The 12,374-nt window shown below is 56.5% G+C and overlaps 1 protein-coding gene across 1 annotated transcript in view; it reads right to left on the bottom strand.

Moving 5' to 3' along the window:
- The window catches only part of SORCS2 (sortilin related VPS10 domain containing receptor 2), a 497,945-nt gene that overhangs the window by 45,080 nt on the left and 440,491 nt on the right, over positions 1–12,374 (bottom strand). The window contains 2 exon segments of the mRNA XM_070791869.1: positions 4,081–4,227; positions 9,493–9,672. Of these exon segments, the coding sequence (XP_070647970.1) occupies positions 4,081–4,227; positions 9,493–9,672 (327 nt within the window).

The raw sequence follows: 12,374 nt of genomic DNA, 5'->3' as shown, positions 1-12,374 counted from the left end.
GCCAGGACTGCCACCTACCCCTCCCAGGGTCATTCCACACTCTACCATCTACCGAAATCCATCTGAGAGATCTCTCTTTTCTCTACATTTAACGTTGCTTTAACACTTTCTTCTGGTCCGTGAACTGCGTACGTTTTATACAGGTTATCCAAAGTTAAAAATCAAAGCGATCAATAAATTGGATATTAATCTGGGCCAGGTGCCCAGGGCCTGATCCAGTGGGAGAGGAGCTTGATTGGTCTGTACCAGAGTTTTAAAATATATATTAGGTTCATCACACCCTGTATGATTTCATTCATCGCAAGTGTCCAGAGCAGGGAAGTCTATAGACAGGAAGTGGACTTCAGGGCAGGGCGTGGGGTGGGGAGAATGGGGTTGGTGACTAAAGGGTACAGGGTTTCTTTTTGAGTCTAAAGTGGACCGTGCTAATGGGCGCATAGCTCTGTGAAGATTCCAGAAACCACTGAATTGTCACACTTTAAATGGGTGACTTGTATGGGATGTGACCGGCATCTCAGTCAAGCTGCTAAAAAAATAAAGTAAGATGTGGCAAATGAGCTGGAAGAGCCCCACTTTTAAAGCAGACTTGGTGGGCTAGAGACCCTCCCCAGGGCAGCCTGAAGTTGGCAGGGCCCCGTGGGTGGGTAGCTTGGTCACTGAGTGCCCCCAGATGGGAGCCCCCCAGAGAAGGGGAACGCTTGGCTGAGCAGGATAAACTTGACCCGCTGTGGCAGGTTAAGCTGCAGCCTGACCTGGATTTCTCCTGGTTTCTTACAACTGAGAAGCAGGTTGGTGACCTAACATCTTCGGGGCACCTTCAGCCCCTTCTCCCTGGCAGGGAGGGTGTGTCTGGGGGAAGGGTGCCCATGACCTCTGTAAGCAGGGCCAGTCTCCAGCTGCAGAAGGAAGCTCGAGGCAGGAGGAGAAGGCACCTCGGCAGGGACATGGCCTGCCCTGCTGTGTCCAAGGACACGCTCCTGGGCTGAGAAGGTCCGGCCCAGGCACGGCCCTGTTCTGGCGCCCTAGGAGTCCCGGGTGCCAGGTCCTGGGTGGAGTGGCCATGCTCCCCAGCTTGCAGCCAGCCTTCTGCACGTCCCCTGACTCTCTGTGCTCACAGTATCACTATCTCTGGGAGTGGTGAGGCCGGACTTCCCTTCCCCATCCCCAGCCCACTGCGGCTCTGTCTTAACTGCTGGACGCTTGATGGGGGCACAGATAGAACACTCCTCAGGGGTCCCTGTGGTCACGAGTGGCCCACAGGACCCTGGCAGGGCTGTGGTCCCCTTTTGAGCCACACAGGTCCTTCCAGCAGGTCCTGGAGCTGCTGGGGGCGCTCTGCCAGGGGTCTGACTCGCTGACACAAGGCCCAGCTGAGTCTGCACTGAGTGGATGGAGGGATGGCAGGCCTGGAGAGGCCGACCCACAGGGCCCTCAGCACCTGCACATGTAATGGGAGGGGACGCACCGGGCAGCAGGCTGCTCTTGGGGCGCAGAGTTAGACACGGCGGGGTCCCCTGGGCCACCGAGGGCACAGGTGGGAAGACCTCAAGGGCGGGCTGGTGCCAGGGGAGGCGGTGCTGAGCGCCCGGTCCTGGAGAGTGGGCCTGGGTACCTGCAGGGCCTGGGTGGGTGTGACGGGCTGAGGGGGCAGCACCATGCTGCCCCAAGATACTCCTTTCTTGGCCCCTCCACACGCGGGAGCCGGCTGGTGCCCTAAAGGGGTGTCCATTGGAGACTGTCGGCTGGTTGGAAGGCCACGCTGCTGGTTGCTGTGAGCAAGGGGACCTGCTCACCTGCGCACCCCACGACTCGCTCAGCCAGTGTCTGAGAAGAGTGGCCACAGACAGCAAAACGGACCGGTTTTCATTCTAAGCCCGAAGGTCAAGAGAGGAGAACCAACTCCAAGGGCAACTGAGCATCCGAAAACAGGCCTGATCCATGCTCGCCTGTTAAAAAGTCCCCTTCAGAATTTGCTCTGTGGCTCAGGAAACTCAAACAGGGGCTTTGCATCAACCTAGAGGGGCAGGAGGAGGCAGGAGACGGGAGGGGGGTTCAAAAGGGAGGGGATATATGTACACCTATGGCTGATTCGTGATGAGGTTTGACAGAAAACAGCAAAATTCTGTAAAGCAGTTATCCTTCAGTTAAAAAAAAAAAAAGACTCCTTCATTTTCCTGTCACTAGAAGGCGATATTCCCAGCCAGAGAGCTCGTCATACGACCCAGGAAAGTCTTTCGGACCCAGAGTCAAAAGAAAAACAGAAGACTCAGAAATCCCACGTGTCGGGATCCCCAGCCGAACTTTTTAACATGACTCTTAGCCAAAGGAAGGGGAAGAAAAATGCCTGACGCTGTCACCTCTGAGCGACGCGGTTGCAGGTCTAACTTATTCCCCTTTCTATACATTCCTGCATTTTCCAGGTATTCTGCAATAAGCAGGAATCACTTTTCCGATGAGAAGTAAAACCTCAAGTGTAGCCAGCCCTGTGCATTGAGAGTCTGCACAGCTGAGTGAAGGACACAGTCAGAGAAGAGACCCAGGAGGAGGACCGCCCCGCACGCCCCACCCACGGCCGCCAGGGCTGTACACGCAGGGGACGCCGGGGAGCCAAGGCCGCGGCTCCTGCCTTTCAGGCCCAGCTGGGCATCCCGATGCTTGTCCTCTTTCCGCTGTGCCCATCGGGCTCTTGGCCTGACTGCCTGCGGCCACGCACTTACCAGCTGGCTCCCAGTTTTATTATTTTAAGGCTGGGGCATAAATCTCGAAAGGTTATCTCCTTGCTGAGCTGCTTAATTGCAGACAAGAATCTATTCTTAGCGAAAACTTGCTTTGACAGATTAATATGGCTTAACTTTGTCGACGATGATACAAAAATTAGCCCTTTCACAGCAATTCAGTTCTCAGAAGCGCTTTTACAAGTGGCAGGTAATTAATCCTCCCCGTAGGTCGACAGGTGCTGTTATCCCTTGTTGCTAGCCGGAGGGGGCTTATGCAGAGGCCGAGCGGAGCCCCCTGCTTGGTGAGGTCAGGGACCGAGGACCTGAGGCTCTGCCCGGAGGGCGCAGAGCCCCACCTGGTTCTGGGGGGTGGTCACTGGCTGGTCAGGTGGGGTGCCTACCATCTTGAGGGGCCCTGCAGAGATCCAGGCAGGTCCCAAGAGGGCAGAATTGCTTGCTGTTTTGTGTAGTGATGTATTCTCAACACCCAGAAGAGTGCCTTTCCATAATAGGTCCCGGTACATGTTTGTTGAATGAATATTCATGTAAAACAGGCACCATTGCTCTTTCTGTTTACAGAGGCACAGCAATGGGTGGGGGCCCCTGACTGTGAGGAGCTTCCAGTCAAGGCCAGTGGGAAACAGAAGCATGTGTGCCCAGTGAAGACTTCTCTGTAGAGGGGACATGCAGACAGGGTTTTCAGGTGTCAATAGGAGTTCATTGAACAAAGAGGAAAAGCCTTCCCCATCCCCAAGGCAGCCAAGACACAGGGGCAGCCTACACTCATATTCATGTAGAAAGGCACCCTTGGAAGATCAGGGTCAGCTTGGAGCTCATGAGACTTGGACTATGTCCTGGCCCCCTCACTCATCCAGCCCCCGCCCCCAATTCCACAGGCAGAGTGTGCTGCTTGGCCCTTGACACTGGCCAACAGGGCTTAGCAAGTGCAGCACAAGCAGGCTTGCAACGTTCTTGCAATGTTTCTGCTCATCCTCCTGCACCTCTGCTATTGCCCAGAGTGTGCCTGGGCTGGTCCCGGGAGGAGGATGCCAGATCCCTTCCTAAATCATAACCCCTGGGTGTGTGAGCGAGCCCAGCCTCTCGCAGATCTGAAAGAGTGAGTGCTGTTTGGGGTGGCTTTGTTACACAGCACTGTTGTGACCAGAGCTGACCAAGACACTCCCCTCTCTGACCTCTTTGTAAAGCAAGGAGTTTCTTCCTGCCTTCTCCACCACACCCAGAGAAATAGGTAGTTCAGTCTCTCAGATCCCCGTCTCAGACGTCAGCGTCTCTGACCCCTGGATCCTGCAGTCATGTCCGGTGCCCACCCCAGGGAAGGTGTGTGCAGTGAGCGGGCACTCACAGGCTTGCAGTTGGTTGGTTTCCCGTTCATGTCCATGCTGGGAGGCCTCAGGTAATCCCAGTCTCGGCCCTTGTTGTAGGTTATGAGTGTCACCACCTTCCCGTTGACTTTCTGGTTTGCCAGGAAGACTCCTTTCACCCCTCGGACCTGGGACAGAAGCACAAGAAGGATGGTAAACGCCTGCCCGGCCCCTTGTGAGAGCTCTGTGCGCAAGGCCTCATTTGTCCGGGACAATAGCCCTGAGCTGAGGCTGGCGTACACCCTGGAGGTTAGGGGGCTCAGGGCACAGGGAGCAGAGATGCAGTCTGAGCTCTGACTGGGAGATGGCTCTGTCTGACCCCACTTTCCAAGTGCATTTCACGACATCGAGCTGTCCTCCCAAGTCCAGCCTCTGCTGTCAGACAGCGAGCAGAGCCCTGGTCCTTGACATGCGTGCACATCTCGGTCACCCCGTCTTTAGCCGGGGCTCCTGACTCAGATCCCAGTCCCTCGCCTCCTTCCCAGGGGACCCACAGGGCCTGGACCAGTGGAGTCGCTCTGGGCTTCCCTCCAGGGACTTCGTCAGCTCAGCCCCACAGGAGGTTGCCACAGGAGGTTGAGGTAGGGGTCCATGCTGGTCCCAGCCTGCCCTGGACGAGGGTCAAAGTTCCCCATGCCCCCTTTCTCAGGATTCCTGGGGGGCCCAGGGAGGTGACCCACTCACATGCCATAGTCAGTCACTGAGTCGGCTCATAAGAAATGGTCAAGCATCAGCAATTCCCAGTTGTTCAACCTACTGATTCTACAGAGATGAGTTTTTCTGGCAAGTTCCTTGGGTGTGGAGGCCTGGGACCCAGTAACTGAGGCCCACTGGTGTGGCCTGAGTTCCTTGGAGCCCCCATGGGCCTGAAGCAGCCTTTGCTGCTCTATAAATAGCATGAACCCAGGGCAACTGAGGCACGGAGTTACAGGATTTATCTGGAGTTCCCTGACCAGAGGTGAAGCTCAGGGCAACGGTGGTAATTCACAGTAAGTGCCTTCTGCGTGGCGGTCAAGGGAGTCAGCAAGCGCCACGGCATTAAATTCTCAGACTCCACGAGGTCGCCGCTGTCCTAGGCCTCCGTGGCAAGGGCCCGACAGGTGGGGAGCAGGCCGGGAGGCGCTGAAGACTCTGAGTGAATGGTGTGCGTGTTTCCTGTGGCTTCCACGACAGGTGACAGGCGGATGGACCTTAAACCACACAAGATCGTGTGACAGCTCTGGGGGCCGGGAGCCCAGCAGGAGTGGGTCCCACAGGCTGAGAGCAAGCTGTTGGGGCCCAGCGTCTACAGGCACCCGAGGTGCTTGGCTTGCAGCCCCTCCTCCATCTTCAGCCAGTCGTACAGCAGCTCCTTGGCCATTCTTCTGTGATTCTGTGTGCTTTTCTGTTCCCTTCTGCTCCTTCCACTCGTGAAGACCCCTGAGATTGCAGTGGGCCTCGTGCAAAATGCTGGAAACTCTTCCCATCTTCTGTCTGCCAACTCCATCCCCCTTTGCCTGTGTCTCTTAATAGGAGGCTGCTGTCTGGGGTGGTGATGGCGGTCTGGCCCTCACTCCACAGATGATACTTCAGGGATGGTCTTTCTTGGGGATGACCCGGGGGAGAAGGACCATGGCCCCTTCTCTCTCACTCTTGGTGACGTCACTCTGTCTCGGGCCCATCTGAGCATCACAAGGGGGTAGGCTGCTGGGTCCAGACGCCTTCCCTGGTGTCCCAGGGGCAGATTCGGTGCTGATTTGCCCGGTGATGGCTTGATGGAAAGTGCTCTTTTATATCCCAACTGGTCTCCATGAAAACACTCAGCAGTAAATAACCCGGATCCTCCTGTCCCAGAGAGGTAGGAGCAGGCTGAGTCTCCCTAGGGTGGGTCTGGTCAGCTGAGCGCCAGGTTCCAAAGCTGACATGCCCGCTCCACGCGCCCACCCTTCTCACGGCTGTGCTCGCTTCCTGGGGCTGACGTGACAAAGTATCACAAAGTGGGAGAGGGTGGGGCTCAAACAACAGAAATTCTGTTTCCTCACAGTCGGGAAGCCGGAGGTCCACGATCAAGGCACTGGCAGGGCTGTCCTCTCTCTAAGGTTCTCAGGAGGCTCCTTCCTCGTCTCCTCCAGCTTCAGGGGTCTCCAGGTGTTCTCTGCTCTGTCTTCACAGACGCTTCTCTCTGTGTGTCCATGTCTCCTCTTCTGATCCTTATAAGGACACTTGTCATGGGTTTAGGACCCAACACAAGCTCATCTCAAGACCCTTCACTTAGTGACGCTGCAAAGATCCTTTTCCTAAAGAAGCTCAAGGTCATGGCTTCGATGTGGTTTTACCTTTTTTTTTGAGGCGGGGGTCGCATTCAGCCCATTCCAATGGCTGTCTCCTAGCTGTGGTCAGGACTTCTCAGGGTCAGGGCACAGGACTGGGGACCCCCATGAAAGTGTTAGTCACTCAGTCGTGTCCGACTCTTTGAGACTCCATGAACTGCAGCCCACCAGGCTCCTCAGTACATGGGCTTCTCCAGGTAAGAACACTGGAGTGGGTAGCCATTCCCTTCTCCAACCTAGGGATCTTCCCAACCTAGGGATCAAATCTAGGTCTCCTGCATTGCAGGCAGTTTCTTTATCATCTTGAGCCACCAGAGAAGCCCCCATATCCCGCTTCCTAACCCAAGCTTCAACACAAGGAGGCCCCCAGAGAAGGGCTGTCATTTGGTCTAGAACCAGGACACCTCCCCCCAACCCCTGCCCACCCCGAGCAGTGGTGTGAGTTCACCGCCCTTCAAAGTCCAGGCCTCTCAGGGCAGTGGTTGCCTGTGATGTCTCGGACAAGACATTTTTCCTGGATCTGCCATTAGATGAATGATAACCACGGAGATAATGCAACTGGCACACATGTAGACTCTCCAGGCCAGGCCTTCCCCACACACGATCTTGAATCCCCAGAAAGGGCCACTGCTGTGAAAACTGTCGAGAGCTCGCTGAGTACTGGGCTGCTGTAAGTGTTCAATGGAAACAGAGGCCTCCTTCTGTGCCTCCAGTTGGCACAGAAAGCCTCTGAGGAAGGTATTACTGTCATCCTCGTTTCACTACGAGCAAACTGAAGCAGAGAGGTTAAGTAACCTCCCTGAGGTCACACAGCAAATACATATCAGAACTGGGATTTGAGCCCAGGCAGTGGGGCTCCAGAGCTGTGCTCGTAACCACTACCCATGACTCACATTAGGTGGATTTCAGAGAAGCCAAGTCACTTACGAGGAGGCCCAGCTTTGGGGCTGGCCACGTGAGCTCCCTCCAGTCCCCCTGGCCTCTCACTGCCTGGTCTTTGGCATGAATTGCTGTTCCCTGGTTCCTCAAGCCTGGCTAACTTCAGCTTCGCCTTAAATCCATCCACATCCCTTCCTCCAGGAAGCACTCCCTGACTCCCATCCCGAGCTGGCTAACTGCGCTCATGGTGCTCTCTAGATGCTGACTCACTGGGTGGGAACCACTGTCGGGGGCTGATCTTCCTGTAGAGTATGAAATTCTGGGAGAAGTGGTCTGCTCCTTCCTGCATCCTGGGGATGGGGCCTGGAGCTGGGCGTGTGCTACAGGCGGTATGGATACCCGCAGAGGGCCAGGCCATCCTGCGTGTAACTGCGGTGTCTGCGGTGCCCTCATCCTGAGTCAATGACATGCCCTTCCCGCCTGTAACTTTTAGCAAATGGCCCTAAGCCGTGGGCTGTGTCCAGCTGGGGCGGTAAACCCACAAATGGGTTCTCATTGTAAACCAATGCTTACATTCATCACTTCCTGGGAGAAGGCGGTCCGTGCTGCTGTTGACAGCTGAGAGATGGAGGCTGCAGCCCCGGCTCTGTCCGGGAGGCCTGCTCCCACCTCAGCTGACCCGCTCTGTCTGCTTAAGGCTTGGCTGGCCACCCATGGGACACTCTCCCCAGCCCGGCAGGGACAGCAGAGTCTGGCAGGCCCACCACCAGCATCTACTATGAGAACACACTGGCCAGGGGCTCCCCGAGGGAGGAGCTTAATGGTGAATGACCGAGGGAGGGAGTGCTGGCCAGGAGGGTGGACAGAGCCTGGGACGACAGACTGGGGCTGGTCCTGGTTTTCTCACTTCCTCCCCAAGTACCTGGGCAGGTTGCCTGCCCTGTCCAAGCCTCCGGTTCCTTACCTGTAAAGCGGCTGAGGGAGCCCCTCCCCGGCTCTGGTGCGGACAAGGATACAAGAGGTGGCCCTGAAAGGCCGGGTTCCAGTTGGGCCCTTGTGGATGTGGGTGGGGCTGACATTTATGGAATCCAAGCACATGGGAGCCAGGAGCCCCAGTTCAGAGCCTCTGACCTGATCAGGTCAGCCCCTCAGCATCATGCGACAAGAGCACATGGAGGCTTAAATGGGACACAGATGGGGTGGGACCCCCAGGGAGGGCACTGGGGGATCTGGGAATCTCAGGCAGGGAGGCCCCAACCCCCAGCCTCAGAGACAAGAGCTGCAGGGCCAAGGCGGAGACAGGAAGCTAGAGAGAGCCCGACAGAGTGAGATACACAGAGCGGGGAGGAGACCAGTCCTGGGTGGGGGGAGGCAGCGAGGCCAGCAATGGGACGGCCCCACCCTCTGTCCCTCAGCCTGTTTTCAAGGCACGCATGGCTCTGCAGATGATGGCTGACGAGTAAGTTGATGGTGGGGACCGCTAACCTGAACCTCAACTCAGCAACATGTCATCCCCACAAAAGAATTCCATTCTTCTCATGAGCAGTGTTACACAGTGCTCCTTGACTAGATTTTTAATTTCATCACAAACAGCGAGTTTTCTCTCTTGCACTGAAAGTACCCGCATGGTATCCTCTAGATCTGCAAAGCCTGAATTAGGGCATTTTTGTAGGGTGAGATGGGGGCCGGGGTGGGAGTGGGAGGAGTCGGGCAGGAGTGGGTGGAGCCGGGCAGAGTGGGAGGAGCCGGGGGGGAGTGGGAGGAGTCGGGGAGGGAGTGAGAGGAGTCGGGTGGTAGTGGGTGGAGCTGGGCAGAGTGGGAAAAGCCGGGGAGAGAGTGGGAGGAGTCGGGTGGGAGTGGGTGGAGCTGGGCAGGAGTGGGAGGAACTGGGGCACAAATGGGAGGGGCAAGGTAGGGAGTGGGAGGAGCTGGGCGGGAGTGGGAGGGTTTAGGTGGGAGTGGGAGGGGCAGCAGAGGGAGTGGGAGGAGCCGGGGCGGGGTGGGAGTGGCCGGCGTTGGAGTGGGAGGGGCCGGGGCGGACGTGGGAGGAATCAGGGTGGGAGGAGCTGGGCGGGAGTGGGAGAAGCCAGGCGGGAGTGGGCGGAGCTGGGGCAGGAGTGGGAGGGGCCGGGGCAGGAGTGGGAGGGGCCAGGAGGGAGTGGGCGGAGCCTGGGCTGTGGGCCCGAGACGCCCCTCAGGTCCCACCTCCAGGATGTCGATGACCACGCTCTCCTCCGCCTGCCGCGAGCTGCGCACATCCTCCAGCACCAGCGAGTAGCGCACGCCGCGCGTGTCCGACTGGTACAGGTTGTAGGTGTCGGTCTGGTACCACTCCTGCACGGCCACGAACACCTGGCTCTCGTCCGTGCTGATGACCTGCAGATCCTGGGGGCGTGGGGGAGCGGGGTCAGTGCGGGCTGGGGGCCGGTGCGGGGGAGGGAAGCTGGCCTGGGCGTGGGGGGTAGGGGGATGGGGCAGGCCTGGGGGGAGGGGTGGGGGTTGGCCACAGCCCTCTTGGCGTCAGGCTGACCTAGATTTTCATCCCGGCTCTGCCCGCAGTGCTCTGTGGCCTTAGACAAGTTCCTTTACCTCTCTGGGCCTCCGTTCTCCCAGCTTCAAAATGGGGGTCATGTTCCCACCCTCCACATTGGGTGGGGGGGCTGCCCAGGCACTGGGTGGGGCGTAGTGACACCTCCCCCCACCCCCTGCCCCTGCCATGCCGTCTGCCTGCTTGTCCGCAGTTAGGAGGAGGCCGGGACTCCTATGCACCACAGACCATCACCCCTGGGAGGCGGGGACTGGTCTCCTTAGGGCCCCTCCCCGACCCCACCCTGAGGATCAGATAAGCTACCTGTCAATTCACTCACTCAGCATGTGTTCATTAAGTGCCTGCTGTGTGCCAGGCGCTTGGCTAGGCCCTGGGCCCCGCTGGGGACCCACACTGGTCTCTGCCCTCCGGGTTGTACACTGGGAAGGAGGGCTGGATTAATTCGCTTCAGCCTCACTCCCAGGGCCTCCTCGATGGCCTGCTACATACAGAGAGCTGCCCTTTGCCCACAGTTCCTCCAGGCCAGGACACCCCTGCCCTTGGCCCTCCTGCCGGACACACAGCCAACAAGGCCCGTGCAGGGCAGTGGGCGGCTCGGGGCCTGGCGGGAGCTGAGGGCAGGCACCTGGACAGCAGGCCGGCAGGAGGCCTGGCCTGAGAAGGTCAGCGGCCGAGGCCAAAGCCCACCTGGAGCAGGACGCCTGGCAACTCTTGAGTGGGCCAGGCACCCCCTCTCAGGATTTGTTCCAGATTTGACAATTCAGAATAAAAAAAAAAAGAAAAACCCACAGTCGAATAAAAAGGAAGAAGAAACCCAGGGCTAAGCTGAATTTCTTGTTTTCCTTTTCACTCCCAGCCAGCGCCAAACGCTGCGTGGGAGCCACATGAAAAGGCATCTGAACAGGCCTGTTTCAAAGCCATAACGAGCTTTTATGCTGCAGCCTCTCCAGTTTGCCTTCTATCACTCCTAGACTTTTATTGCCCCTCTGGCGGCGGAGCTTCCAAGATCCAGGAGCCGAGGACAGATGGCAGAGGGGGCGGGGCAACGCTGGTCACGACCGCTGCTCCTCCCACCACGGCCAATGTAGTTTGGGGGTTCTCTTCCCTTTACAGACCTTCAATCCGGTGAAGAGGCCGCCTGGGCAGGGTGCAGGCTGGTGATGGCCCCTCCCCTCCTGTCTGTTCCCACCCCCACCTCCCAGTGCTGTGCAGCCAAAAAAAAAGGGCTTTGCAAAAAAGAGGGGGGCAGTGCTGTGAAACCTGCGATGCACCTCCCTCCCAGGGACAGCCCTGCAGCGCAGCGGGGTCCTGGCCTGTGGACCTGAGCAGCTCACAGCCAGGGAGGGCTTACAGAGTCAGGGTCACAGGCCTGGCAGTTCCCCCTGTGAGACGGGACAGCAGGATGATGGGGAGTTGGAGGGCTGCGCCTGAAGCCTGGGAAGTGGGGCATCTCTGCTCTTCTCGCCCACCCCCCTCTCCCATTTCTCCATGCAAGGCCGCGGTGTCCTCCCGGGTATCGCTAATCCTGCAGCCCGGCATGAGAAAGCCTGCTATCGGCCGAGGTTCCGAGCTCACGCAGTGCCCAGCATCAGCCACACGGGGACTGATCAGTATTTACTGCTATTACCTTCATTCTGACTTTGCCTTCCCCACACCCGGGTAAATGTTTACAAAACCTGAGTAAATGTTTACTAGAACTTGGGAAATAAAGGAAAATGTATAAAGGGAGTAAAAGTTGCCTGTAGTACTGCTCCTAGAGAGACCTGATATTAACATTTAAAGATGTTTACTTCTGGGTTTGTTCCCAAATGTGATTCATACACTTTCTCAAGTATGGTTTGTAGCTTGCTCTTGCGTGTTCTATGAGGAGCATGTTTCTCTGTTGTTACAATTATTTATAAACACCACTTTTGGTGACTGCATGATATTCCCTTTTGTGAATGTACCATATTTCACTGAATATTTCCCCACTGGTGAGCTTTTTAGCATCTCCAGCATGATGTGCAAAACAGTCATAAACATTCCCAGACACAGATCTCTGTGCTCTCTGTATTTCCACAACATAAATCTAAAAAGGGAAATTGCTGCATCTGAGAGAAGGAACATTTTTAAAGTTCTTGTTACATTATGTTCTTTCCCCCCAAGCAGAGCTAGAGGGCGCTGGTTTCTCTCCACGCATCGAGACCAGTCTTTTAAAAATTCTTGGTGTTTAGAGAGTGATAAATAATATACAATTTTCCCTTAAATTATTCATATTATTCTTCTTTTAAAAGGAAAGTTATAAGCAGAGACATTTGTTGACTCCATTTCTAAACAAAAGACATTAAAATATCACACATATGTGTATGTGTTTCCATGTGTGTATATACTTATATGGGCTTCCCAGGTGGCTCAGTGGTAAAGGGTCTGTCTGCCAATGCTGAGATGCAGGAGAGCCCTGGGTGGGGAAGATCCCCTGGAAGAGGAAATGGCAACCCACTCCAGTATTCTTGCCTGGAAAATCCCATAGACAGAGGAGCCTGGCCAGGTACAGTCCATG

Source organism: Bos indicus, chromosome 6 (assembly GCF_029378745.1).
Source record: "Bos indicus isolate NIAB-ARS_2022 breed Sahiwal x Tharparkar chromosome 6, NIAB-ARS_B.indTharparkar_mat_pri_1.0, whole genome shotgun sequence".
NCBI classification, from domain to species: domain Eukaryota; kingdom Metazoa; phylum Chordata; class Mammalia; order Artiodactyla; family Bovidae; genus Bos; species Bos indicus.
Note: the sequence above shows the minus strand (reverse complement) of the source record. Positions and strands in the feature narration are given on the sequence as shown.